We start from the raw sequence: 13578 nt of genomic DNA, 5'->3' as shown, positions 1-13578 counted from the left end.
CTTCCTTTGTACCTGGTACAGATACTCCACAAACTTGCAGCAAGAGCCTTTATTAGAGAGTATGAACAAGGAATGCTTGATGAGAACGAAACAGAGCATGAGGTGCGCTCCCAAGAAAATAAAAATTGCGTAACACTGTATTTATTATCCATTTTAATTATGACCGCCATCTTTAAAATTGCATGATACAGATTGCATCCTGCTTTTGTTTAATCTTCTCAGAGAAGAGGCGCATTTAAGAAAACATGATGGTGGACTAGACTTTGGGCTTTTTATGTATTCTTAGTTTCAGATGACTGCTTAAATGACTATGATTCTCTAATGGAATTAAATTAAGTGTTCTCCTATAAGCCTGGGGTTTTTCATGTTTTTATTTTTATTTATGTTGAGTATTTCTTGCATTGTCACATACATTTAATTGTCATTATGTTTGTAAGCCATCCAGAGGTTTGGGGGTTTTTTTGATGGGTGACTGTCCAAATTTGCTAAATAAATAAATAAATAGAATAAGTTTGGAACAAGATACTGCTGAGGCTCCTTCCCCACACAATGGCTGTGATGATCTGACAGTGGCTCTGTATTGCTATGTCCCTTACATGTTATGAGATTTATGGATGTATGTGCTAGTTAAGCTGATTAATGCCTGGTTGAGAAAATACTGGGAAGACATTTACAGAGTTTTCTCTAGGATTGTACAATGGGATAAAGGTAAAGGTAAAGGTTCCCCTCGCACATATGTGCTAGTCATTCCCGACTCTAGGGGGCAGTGCTCATCTCTGTTTCAAAGCCGAAGAGCTAGCACTGTCCGAAGAAGTCTCCGTGGTCATGTGGCTGGCATGACTAAACGCCAAAGGCGCATGGAACACTGTTACCTTCCCACCAAAGGTGGTCCCTATTTTTCTACTTGCATTTCTTACGTGCTTTCGAACTGCTAGGTTGGCAGAAGCTGGGACAAGTAACGGGAGCTCACTCTGTTGCGTGGCACTAGGGATTCAAACCGCTGAACTGTCGACCTTTCGATCGACAAGCTCAGCATCTTAGCCACTTAGCCACTGCCACTATCAGTGGGATAGTTGGCAGGAATTTCTACCTCATTCTATCTTCTGGCACTTCAGAGGACCTCCTCTTCCTGGTGCTGCCTCGCCAATCACTCTTCTCCTTCCCAGTCAGTCTGATGGGGCAGATCTTCGATATAGTGGCCAGTTTCTTCACTTTGGAAACATGTATGGCAAGAGGAAAAGAGAGATGCAATTTGCTGACTGCATCTCAACTTTTCCTACTGAAGAAATTTATTCAACAGCAAGTTAAGGACATTCATAAGATGGCAGAAGGGTGATTGTGTGAATTGGGGGGAATGTGCACTTGATATTCCCTTTCTGACACCATAAAACAGGTGGCTGATAGGATGGCTAACTGCTCCAAGAATTGCAAATCTTAGATACAATAAAGTGAATGCTCCAATAGTGGGTTTCCAATATTCTTAACACCAGTTCACTGTGCGCATGCGTGCACCTTCTGCGCATGCACCCAGCCTCAAAAAGTGAGTAAATAGGATGGCATTACGCCAGGGCAGGTGGGCAAGCCGACTTGCAGTCGCCACTACCAGTTCACCTGAACTGGTTCAAACCGTCTGAATACCACCTCTGGAATATTCCATATGGCCAATGAGTCTAGATTTATTTATTTGATTTATATCCTGCGCTTTGTAGTGGAACTCAAGTACATAGTTCTTCCTTCTCGTATTTTTAACAGCAGCAACCTGTGAAATAGGTAGAGCTGAGAGAAATTGATAGTCCAAGGCCACCCAAGAGTCTCCATAGCTAAGAGTAGATTAGGATCAGTATCTCACCATTTCTATGCCACATTTTAAACACTACACCATACTGGTTCTCAGTTTACTCTCTAATCTGATTTAATGCATGGACTCACAGCTTTATGCATTTAACAGTAGTGCTTTCAATTGTAGAAGGATTCATAGTTTAGCTATGCTAAACCAAAACCTTATCAAACACTTGGCTGGCATGGATGTAGTCATCCAGTCATAATTTACATTTCCATTCCCTTCCTAACATTATAATTGATAATAATTTTCTTTTTGTGGATTCTCACATTTTATAATATCTTAATAGCACACAAAGAAAGTGATCCTATGTTTTATTTTGTTTTGTTTTATGATATTGTGCTTTAATGAAAAAAAATACATTTGACTATAACATATAATGACAATAGGATTTAAAACATGCTTGAAAAAATATATTTAAAAAACTATAAATGAAATGTTGAAGATCTGCCACTTCAGGAACTAAACCAACTTGTATAGAAGTTACTGCCATGGCAGAAATCTGGATGAAATACTCCACTAGCCTGGCTCCCTGTTCCATTCATGTCAGAGGCACCATTTAAGGCACTTCTGGGTTGAAAGGATTAGCTACCGTGTTTCCTCAAAAATAAGACCCTGTCTTATATTTTTTTGAACCCTGAAATAAGCGCTGGGCCTTATTGCCATGCGCTCAAAAGCCCGATTGGGCTTATTATCAGGGGATGTCTTATTTTGGGGGAAACAGAGTAGTGACATCACTGGTGCCCAGACAATGCCTCTGGGGGCTCCTTTCATGTCTCCGTTAAGGACCTGGAGAGACTGACAGGAGCTCACCCCACTACGGAGCAGCACTCAGGTCTTGAACGCGACTTGTAACCTCTGACTCAGCATCCTAACGATGTGAGCCAACTCACTCCTGCTAGCCCAGCTGTAGATCTCTGATAAAGATTATATAGGCAAAAGAGGAAGTAACAGGATGCCCTTTAGATATTTTGGAAGATAATTCCTGAACTCCTATAAATGTAGCCCATTGGCTATGGTGGCTGGAACTTATTGTAGTCCAAAACATCTGGTAGATACTGTGTTTTCCCGAAAATAAGACCCTGTCTTATATTTTTTTGAACCCCAAAATAAATGCTTGGCCTTATTTTCGGGGAGGTTTTATTATTTTGGGGTGCGTGGAGCAAGATGGGGCTCCTCATGCCATTTTACCTGATTTCCAGCTCTGGGTTTAAATATTTTCAGGGAGGGCTTATTTTCGGGGGGAGGTTTATTTTAACACATGCGTTCTAAAGCCCAATTGGGCTTACTATCAGGGGATGTCTTATTTTCAGGGAAGCAGAGTATCAGGTTGCTTGTCCCTGAAGATTCTTTAACATTTGCCTGGACTTACTGTTTAGATGAAAAGAGAACAGCTGAAGTCCAGCATCATTGAGCTCAGCCTGAAGCACTCCATTGTGACCCAGTTTACAAGCTTTGTGGCAATTGAAAAAAGGGTATGTATATTCATCTTCAAACCATCCTTCCCCCATTTTTTTTTCCCAAGGTAGTGCTGAATTATGAAATCTGGAAGGCATCAGAACATGTAGTCTAAATTATTTTAATTTCAATGAAAATTAGATCTTAGGTGAAGATTGACTGCGCGCTAGAATATTAATGGGTAGATTCATTAAAGTACAAGTGATTAGTGATTAATCCTTGCTGTGTTGCACTTGATGCTTCATCAAGAACCAATAAAACTTCAGAATAGTGGTGCATGGATGGCAGCCATGTTAACCAGTACTGCCGGAAGACAATTAAAGCTTTGAGGAAGTGGCAGACTGCCAGCCATCAGAGACACATACTGAAGAAAATGATACCTCAGATTATGAATGGGGGAGTGAAGCATCACATGATCAAATTTCAGATGCTTGGCAACTGACTCACATTTGTGACGGTTGCAGTTTCCTGGGGTCATGTGATCCGTTTTTCAGACCTTCTGGCAAGCAAAGTCAACGGGGAAGCCAGATTTCCTTAACAATCATGTTACTAACTTTAACAACCACAGTGATTCACGTAACAACTGAGGGAAGAAAGGTCGTAAAATGGGGCAAAATTCACTTAACAAATGTCTCATTTAACAACAGAAGTTTTGGCTCAATTCTGCTCGTAAGTTGATGACTTCCTGTACTCCTCCTAATAGAACAACCTTTCAGAATTTCTCAACCAGCGAAACATTTGAAGTCTTGAAGTTCATACATGTGGATGGAGCTCATATTAGGAAAAGGCCTATCAGCTCAAACTGGCCATCCAGTTTGTGTGGGACCAGCAAAGTTAAAGAATCTGAGAGTTGTAACTTCAACAGAGATGAGGATAGAGAAGCTGATTCTAAGATAACTATTTTTAGCTTTTCAGATTAATTCCAAGGCACTGCTATTATTCTTAGCTTTGAATATTTAACAATATTGATTCCTTCTCATGTATTCTTTTGGTACTTCTCAATTAGGAGGCAGATGAAGACCAAAGTGGTGATACTTTAGATCACTTGGAGCCTGTAGCTACACATGATGTTGATATTTTACCCTACATAGAATATTCAACAGAAGAAATTCTTTACAATGAAAGTATGGTATGTATATTGTGTCCCCCCCCCATCACATTTAATGTAATGTGATTTAATGTTACTTCTTTGGTAAAGATAAGACACCTTCCATGTATACTGGGACTCAAATTCTCAAAAATTTTACAAGGACCTGCAGCAGTACAATTTCAACACTCGTGGAGGACAGCCTTTTAGAGAAGAAAAATGAAGGTTTCTTTCACATTTTTTCCTCAGAAGATACCAAAATTGCATGAAAGTTTTTCATTTATTGGAGTTGAAACCAGATCCATTCAGAATAAGAGCAGAATGATCATGGTTGGCTGTGTGGTGGAAGAGTGGAAACGAATGGATCTGCCAGAACTACACATACTGTTGTGATGTATGACTGATTACTATAGGTGCACAGATAGGAGGTGAACTTGTCCAGCAATCGATGCAGAATATTCTTTATGGTGTAAAATTCCCAGTGACCCAGGTGTTGGGGAAAGCTGTATTGCTATGCTTGCATAGGGACAGATTCCTAGAAATACAATTCAGAAGGATGGTATGATATCACAGTGTCCTAAGTTTTCCCAGCACATTTTCGCCTCTTTTATTAGTTCTTTAGAAATAAAGGATCATAAATTTGGAAGGAGCTATTTGAGCTGAATTATACCCCTCATTAAAGCATCCCTGACAAATCTTTATATAGCCTGTTTTTTTGAACATACCTGGAGAAGGAAAGTTCATCTTCCTCAATAACTGGTTCCAATGCCAAACTGTTCATAGTGTTAGAAAGTTTTTTCTAACAATCAGCCAGAAAAGGAAATTTTTCAATCTTGAAATACAGTCTATATAAATTCACTTACAACAGTCAATATCATTTAAGCAAAAGTGAAATATTTTATGCTGGGAGGTATTGTTTCTCCCAAAATATAGATGCAGAAGCCATAAAGTATTGCGGGATTGTTTAAATAGTATAAAAGAGTTTATTGTGTGTGTGATATGTTCATTTGTCATTCCACAGGTATTTAATATTGGGAAAAGAAAAAGAACACTGAAATATTTTATTTATGGTTGGAAGCCAACAACCATCTTTTATTGACATAAAAGATCCCGCCTTCATGTCTTGTTTTGTTTCCCGATTACCATAAATATTAGGAATTGCATAAGAATATGGATTCGTAGACCTCGTCCTTGTAAATAGGATTGCGAGCAATTATGGGCATGCCATTGTGTTCCCTTGTAACAGTGCTACTTCAATGGGCTGCATTGGTTGTCAGGCTGCTTCTGAATGCAATTCAAGGATTCATTGATTATAACTTACAAAGCTCTACACAGCATTGGATCTGGCTGTTTGATAGATTGTCTCCAGTATCTGCCTAGCAGTTTGGACCAAAAGGATGGCCATATTTCATCTCACTTCAATTAAACAGTGTCATCTTTTGAGACTCTAGAACAGGGCTGTCAACTCCCAACCCATGGGCTGGATGCGTCATGCACTGGCCATGGCCACGGCCAGTTTAGCAAAGGGGAAAAAAGTCCCGATACATCACATGATGCTATTGTGACATGAGTTTGACACCCCTGCTCTAGAACTGTGCCTTTTCTGTCAAGCACCTATCCCCTGGACAGGGCGAAATCGAGCACGTTCTGACAGGTTCTGCAGAACTGGTTGCGGAAAGTTTGAGCAGTTCGGAGAACCGGCAAATACCACCTCTGGCTGGCCCCAGAGTGGGATGGGAATGGAGATTTTGCAGTATCCTTCCCCTGCCACGCCCACCAAGCCATAGCACACCCACCAAGCCATGCCCACAAAACCAGTAGTAAAAAAATTTGGATTTCACCACTGCCCCTGGAATGTTGTACATTCTGAAATCTTTATTCAGGTAGGCCTTAAGGATCTGGGTCTTTTCCGAGGCTTTGAACTATAGTGGATGGACCCGCCCCATGTCATTAGGGTGGAAGCCATGTGGATTTCAGGGAGACCCTCATTCCAGAGGGCAGGTGCCACTATAGAGAAGGCACAATTATGGGGTCCTGTTAGATGGCACTTTTTAATTGAAGGATCTCAGAATAGGCTAATTCTGCCAGATTAGATTGACCAGGCCGATACTGTGGGAGACGGGCATAATTAACCAGGTCCTACGCCTTTGTTCCACAAATACAACAACGCTCCTGATTTTGATTCTGGAAAATATAAATAATTGCAATAGTGTTATCTCTTACAGAGTAATTCAAAGATAAAATTACTTGAAAAAATTGTAGGTGTAAACAAAGAACATTAAGTGTATTATTTATGATATCTGTTTTATGTACATATACAAATAAATCAGGGGTCTCTAAACTTGGCAACCTTAAGACTTATGTACTTCAACTTCCAGAATTCCCTAGGCAGCATAGCTGATAAGGAATTCTGGCATTGAAGTCCACGAATCTTAATGGAGACCCTTGAAATAAATGATTAAAGGTATTTGTCACATTTTTGAAAAATAGAAATTTTACAAAAGACACATAAAGTGTCTATTAAACTTTATGACAAACATTCCAGAAAAAAAATGTTTGAGAAACTAGGTAACTTGAATCTTTTAAGCAATTTATCTGCTGTTCTGAACAATAATTTAGAATGTATGTTTGTGAATCTAATCTAAAGCTAAAAAATATTTATTTAACAGTTGGAGCCTGACTTTATATCTGATCATCGTAACTTCGCATCATGTGAGGTCAGTAGTTAATCTAAAAATTGTTAGTGAATATTCTATTTTCTACCAATCTTTTGTCAAACACCAAATTGTGATCAACGAATATCTTTAGGCAAATCTGTTAAGATAATATTTTTTCTATAATTTAGATTGATAGAGGAGGAGGTTATATATTTCCTGGCTTTGAGACAGCTTTTGGGATTGCAAAATAGAAATTCAGGGGACTTTTGACAAGCTGCAGCTTCATTCAGAAAAAGGCTTAAATATTCAAGAGTTGGCAAAGGGCTTTACTATGATGATGAAGACAAAAACAGAAGAACATAAGCTTTTTTTTTTAACTCCACAGATATTTGATTTCTGCGCCATGCCTGCCAATTGCTGTTTTTCTGCGGGTGCTGCTTTAGACCCTGGTATTCCAGTTCAGGTCAGTGCTCAGATAAGGAAAAAAAAACCCACAATGGGCCATCAGATATAACCAGCTTATATTTCAGTCAAAGTGCCAGTGTCTTTACAAACTTGCTTTTGACTTTCAGGAACTGTCTGGAGTCTTGTGCAAGTCAGTCGGGGAAGAAATTGCTTTTGAACAACCTTCCAGACCCCTTGTTTGTAAAACTGTTTCACCCCCAAAAAAGAAAGCTGTTCCTAAGTATCGGCTTGCCTTTCACTCAGAAGGAGAAATATTAAAACCTTCAATAAAAGTGAAGCGATCTGCTTCTTGTAAAAGAAAGACAACTGCTTCTGAAGCGAAATTAAAGACAACTCATTATGCAGCTAAATCTATAGAAGAGAATTCATGCCAGGTAAACTGTAATACATATTTAATACAGTTATTTCTAATATGGATGTCCTTATATGCTTTATTCATATGAAGGCTGAATGAAAAGTAATGTCTCCATCTTCATAACTTTAGTTTAAATAGGGATATTTTAATAAATGAAACAGGAGTCCTTGAAATGAACTTTATTGCTACTGTATTTATTTCTCCACATAATTACCAATCTTTGCTGCACACATTTGTCAATGATGGACAAGCTTCTTAACGCCATCATGAAAGAATCGCATACTCTGCCATATCCAACAGGTTTTATTTTTGACAAGAATGCTGCAGATTGCTCCTTTTCCTCCCTTCTCTCATACTTTAGTGCACAGGTGTCAAACTTGCAGTGTCATGTTGCCGTCGCGTGGCATTTCGTGACTTTTTTCCCTTCCTTTCACCCTGGGATGGGTGTGACCTCTATGTGACACATCCACTCCACAAGCCACTAGTTTGACACCCCTGTTTTAATGGTATAAAGAAGTTAGCAAATTATGTATATTTCTCTGATCACTTGAAGATTATTCTGTAAAATTGTTTTACAGAAACAATTTTCACAAAATTGTTTGTGTTTTTAATCCTCTTCCGTTGCATACTTTGACTTTCTACCTTCCTATGAATTTGTAGGATACAGTTCCCAGATCATTTAAGGTACCCTTAAGTTCTGTTGACTGGCCTCAGCTCTTCAAGCTTCAAAATCAGGTACTACTTTGTATTTAAGGAAAAAAAATAGGGTTCAGTTTTGAATAAGCATATATATGTTTACATTTAGTTCAATTTCCAAGTCTAGCCTACTTTATCAAATTGTAATGATAAAAAAGTGGGGTCATGGGAAGTTATGTTTTAAATTTTAATTTGTTTGTTTTTATACTTTCTCCATGTGTATGTATATGCACGTGAAATTCCATTTCTTTTCTCTAGGAACTTTGAATTACTGGATTATTTCCCATTTTTCTTGCCTAGTGAGAAGGGGGTCTCCTATTATCATTATTGCAGATTTTAAAATGATTTAAGTGATATTTTTAAAGCAGAAATCACAAAAAGGAATGAATTTTGAATGTCTCCCGTATTATTATGATTTAAATGGTGTTCAGTGGCGAAAGATGCCTCATTTTGTAGAGCATCCATTTGGATAGTTTCCTTATTTAGTTGTAAGATTGTATCACAAAAAGGATATATTCTTTTATAAAAACATAAGTACAATTCTTTCAAATTTTGAGAATCGTATTTTATTTTATATAGAATGGATTTTGGCAACTTACCTCTGAGCTTGGGATGTTTTTAGATCTTGATGTGCATCATTTAATTAATGTTTCACTTGCAAAAAATGGAATTCAGTCACTTGGTAAGGACATTTTCAATCATTTTAATCATATACCTGTACTTTCCAATATATCCAGGAAAAATAGGCTATTCAGATTCTCTGAGAAGACAGGATTACTTGTCAAATTTGATACTACTTCTTCCTAGTGTGAAAAGTTAGCTATGGTCCAAAGTTTGCAATGGACAGTTAATTTGCTCTGGATTGAAACTGTAATACTTACAATGGACTCATTGGAAAAGACCCTGATGACAGGAAAGATTGAAGGCAAAAGGAGAAGGGGACGGCAGATGATGAGATGGTTAGATAGTGTCATCTAACTATGAGTTTGGGCAGACTCCAGGAGACAATGGAGAACAGGGGGGCTGGCATGCTATGGTCCATGAGGTCACAAAGATCAGACACGGTTTAACGACTGAATAACTAAAAACAATAATGATAGGTAATGAATTTAGTTTGAAAAAAGCCCCCACATCTATTTTTATGATAAATCTTTAATTAAAAAAAAATCTATTCCACGCCAGATTAATAATTGTCAGTATTACATCTTTGCAGAGATATGGAGTAATAACTGCATGTCAGTATACTAAGAATTGTAAAAGGTATCAAAACACAAAAAATGCATTGCCATTCTTTTACTTTATATAGATTGTTGAAAATCCTGCATTAAATTGAGGCTGTGTACTTAAATTTCATGTCTTCTAAAATGATGATTCTTTTTTTCATAATTTGAACTTCTGGCTTATAGAGGTATTTTCACCTGTTCTTAAAATAACGTCAACAAGATGAGGGTACGCTTGATTTGGTCTTAGCACAGAGGTGGTATTTCAGTGGGACGCCCTTAGCATTGAAAGATGGCAAACCGCTTCTGTATGGTTGCTAAGAAAATCGTAGAGGTGTCCATGTAGTTATCCAGAGCCAAACTTTATTTAAGGGTATATTTTCCTTTTTATATCTACAGAGAGTGAGGGATGTATATAATCAAAATCTTTGGATATTCAAGATTCAGATAAAGCTATGTTAACAAGTGTGATCAAGAAGTAACTGTTTAAAATGAAACACGCACAACTCCATTGTCCCAAAGGTGCATTTTTCAGGAGGCAACTGGACTTTCTTGTTTTTTCTTTTGAAGACGTTTCACTTCTAATCCAAGAAGCTTCTTCAGCTCTGACAGGATAGTGGGGAATGGAAGGATTTATATTCCTTGCGGACAACTGGTAATCTGCATCCTTTTAGTGGGTCGTTGAAGACAAAAGAAAAAACAAAGTCCAGTTGCCTCCTGAAAAAAAACATGACTGAGAATCTCTACAGACATAACTCCATTGTTTCATTTTTTTCCCCTCTAGGTCCAAAAGGAAAAGAGAAACTGTTGCAGCTGATTGCTACCCTTCTAGTGCTCCAGGCTATATATTTCAAACAACTGGAAGGTCTTATCTTTAAATCTCTAATGAAATTGAAAGACTCTCCTCCATCATGGTATACTTGAGAACAAAACACAAAATAACATTCAGGCTGTTTTAGAAACATGAGTGATACCATTCATTTGTAGCTCCTGTAAGAAAAAATTATCAATTCAAAAGCAATATGACTACTAAATTCATAATCTCCCCTAAATTTAAAAACTGAGGGATTTTAAGAAATCCCTCCTTTGGCACCAAGTTCTCTACTCCACTACATTATTATTATATAAAGAGTAGGAAGCTGGCAGTGTACAGATGAAAGGCCTAATCTGCGGTGGCATTTTTCTGTCTGAGAAAATCTCACAACTCCTTTGATGGCCATTGGGCATTTTAAGAAATTAACAGTTGGTTGCTGCAGCCTAAAGCTTTGTTTGCAAGTGTGTTTACCTTTCAAGAAAAAGACAAAGATCAGCTGGGGTAGTAGATGGCATTCATGTGGGCCAGGGGTGGGTTCTACTTACCTTTACTACCGGTTCACGGGGCTGCACAAGCGAGCAGATGCGCTCTTCTGCGCATGCGCAGAAGCGTTTTGATGATGTTGGGGTCTGTGGGTGGAGCCTCCCACCGGTTTTACTACCGGTTCTATAGAACCGGTGCAAATCAGGGGCAACCCACCACTGATGTGGACCAGAAGAAGGTGGCATGAAGCAACTGTTATCAGTTACCTTTCTGGTAATGTTATGTGATTGATTATGATCAGTGTGGCTGCTAGTCTGTGAACAGATACTCCTGCATAACCTGTTCCGCGCCCCCAAATAACAGCCAATTCTTAAAATCCAAGGGTGCCTATTAGCCTGCAAAATTTAGCTATTCCAATACGAGCTGATAGGTAGAAAGTGGTTTTTCAGATAAACTAGTTCTAAATCAATCAATCCTTCAAATGTTAAAAGCATTGAAATTGGATCCTAAAATGTTCTGTATCCACTATGCTGGGCATTTCTATACTTTGATTTAAATGTGAATCCTGTTTGGAGACATACAAGCCTCAGAATAATTTATAATACAATCTGCACATCATGCTTTTCATTACAGGTGGTCTTCGACTTAACAACCATTCATTTAGTGACTAAAGTTACAATGGCACACAAAAAAGGTGACTTATGACCATTTTTCACATTTACAACCATTGCAGCATCCCCGTGGTCACGTGATCAAAATTCGGCCGCTTGGCAACTGGCATGTATTTATGATAGTTGCAATGCCCCAGAGTCATATGATCACCTTTTGCAACCTTCTGACAAGCAAAGTCAATAAGGAAGCCAAATTAATTTAACAACCATGTTATTTAACTTAACAACTGTGGTTGTTAAGAAAGGTGGTAAAATGGGGCAAAATTCACTTGACAACTGCCTTGCTTAGCAATGGACATTTAGGGCTCAATTGTGGTCATAAGTCGAGGACTACCTGTATTCTAGATTGGAGTAATTGAATAAATATACAGTAGTCCGTTTTGCTGTTGCTGTTTTGCAATGACTGTTCTTACCTATTTTTCTTTCTTTCACCACTGTTTACAGGGCACTTAATCCAGTAAGGAAAGCAATTGAGTGGGCAAACAAAACTAACCGTGAATTTCCAGGTATTTGCCAGAGTCTTCAGCTTGGAAAAGACTGGGATGATGCCACTAAAAAGCTCCTGGGTATTTAAGGAATGAACACAACATACTTCATGCTTCTCCTTCTCTTAATTATTGAACACTACTAAGTTTGTTCTTCTCTTATTGATGAACATGACTTATAATAAAAGCACACTATCATTGATTTCCTTATTTAAGATTATAATTATGCTGATATTCAACTTGGTACTTTTTGTTATCTTTATATATTTCATTATATGTCCAGGGTGTAATCAAGAATATTATTTTAACATCAGTCACTGATTTTATAGGCACATGCTCTACACGTTGCCCTGTCAAGCACAGCTTCTTTCAGTTGTTGGATGTTTATCTTTGACTAAGATAAAGACTAAGAGCCACGGTGGCGCAATGATTAGAGTGCAGTACTGCAGGCTACTTCTGCTCATCACTGGCTGCCAGAAATTTGGCAGATCGAATCTCACCAGGCTCAAAGTTGACTCAGCCTTTCATCCTTCAAAGATGGGTAAAATGAGGACCCAGATTTTGGGGGGCAATATGCTGACTCCGTAAACCGCTTAGAGAGGTCTGTAAAGCACTGTGAAACGGTATATAAGTCTAAGTGCTATTGCTTTGTATCATTTCTTATGTTAGCAAGCCAGCATGTTCTTTACTTGCCCCTTCTTATTTCATTAACCATTCCTAGCATCATTGACTTTTCCAATGAATTTCATGCATGACATGGCCAAAGTAAATCAGACATCATCTTGTGATTTTGGCTTCTAATGATATGTCTGGTTTTATACGAGTAGTCAAGAATATACTTGTATAAATAATATGCATGTATTCTAGAAACACTATCTAAACAACACTATTTTTCTTCTTCCTCTCACCCTCTAAATAAATTATTTTGTTTAGTTTTCAGAAATACTGCTTACTTTATTTAAAAAGTTTGGAAATTTTGATTTCTATTAAGCACAAGTGATTTCATAAAAATCAAGTGATTGATATAATTGAAAAAGAAATTATTGAAGACTTGCCCATTCTTATGTTCATTTATATTTAAGGGAAGACTGAAGCATAGAAAAGCAACAAAATGCAAATGAGAAAAATATCCAGTAAGGGAACTTAAAACTAATTTTCAGCAGTCTAAATTTTAGAAAAAGTAATTATTTGGCAAATTTATCTAGTCACTCAACTCACATGTCACCTTGGCTAATATACTAAGTTTAAAAAAAAACCCAAAACAATACAACAAAATAACCAAAAACATAATCATTTAAAACATTTAAAATAATCTGTGACAGAGTACACTCAAGTTTCCCTAGCAAT

At 37.8% G+C, this 13578-nt stretch overlaps 1 protein-coding gene across 1 annotated transcript in view; it reads left to right on the top strand.

The window, feature by feature from the left end:
- Window positions 1-13049, top strand: part of PARP4 (poly(ADP-ribose) polymerase family member 4) — a 52211-nt gene extending 39162 nt beyond the window's left edge. Inside the window, exons 27-36 of the mRNA XM_070943922.1 lie at window positions 22-102; window positions 3220-3315; window positions 4305-4427; window positions 7055-7102; window positions 7428-7505; window positions 7615-7881; window positions 8523-8597; window positions 9138-9240; window positions 10563-10692; window positions 12191-13049. Coding sequence (XP_070800023.1) covers window positions 22-102; window positions 3220-3315; window positions 4305-4427; window positions 7055-7102; window positions 7428-7505; window positions 7615-7881; window positions 8523-8597; window positions 9138-9240; window positions 10563-10692; window positions 12191-12320 — 1131 coding nt within the window. The 3' untranslated portion in view covers window positions 12321-13049. The remainder of the gene's footprint in view (window positions 1-21; window positions 103-3219; window positions 3316-4304; window positions 4428-7054; window positions 7103-7427; window positions 7506-7614; window positions 7882-8522; window positions 8598-9137; window positions 9241-10562; window positions 10693-12190) is intronic.
- Window positions 13050-13578: the final 529 nt, after the last annotated feature.

Source organism: Pituophis catenifer, unplaced genomic scaffold (genome assembly GCF_029215685.1).
Source record: "Pituophis catenifer annectens isolate HBS135680 unplaced genomic scaffold, rPitCat1.0.hap2 SCAF_4, whole genome shotgun sequence".
Classification (NCBI taxonomy): Eukaryota; Metazoa; Chordata; class Lepidosauria; order Squamata; family Colubridae; genus Pituophis; species Pituophis catenifer.
Note: the sequence above shows the minus strand (reverse complement) of the source record. Positions and strands in the feature narration are given on the sequence as shown.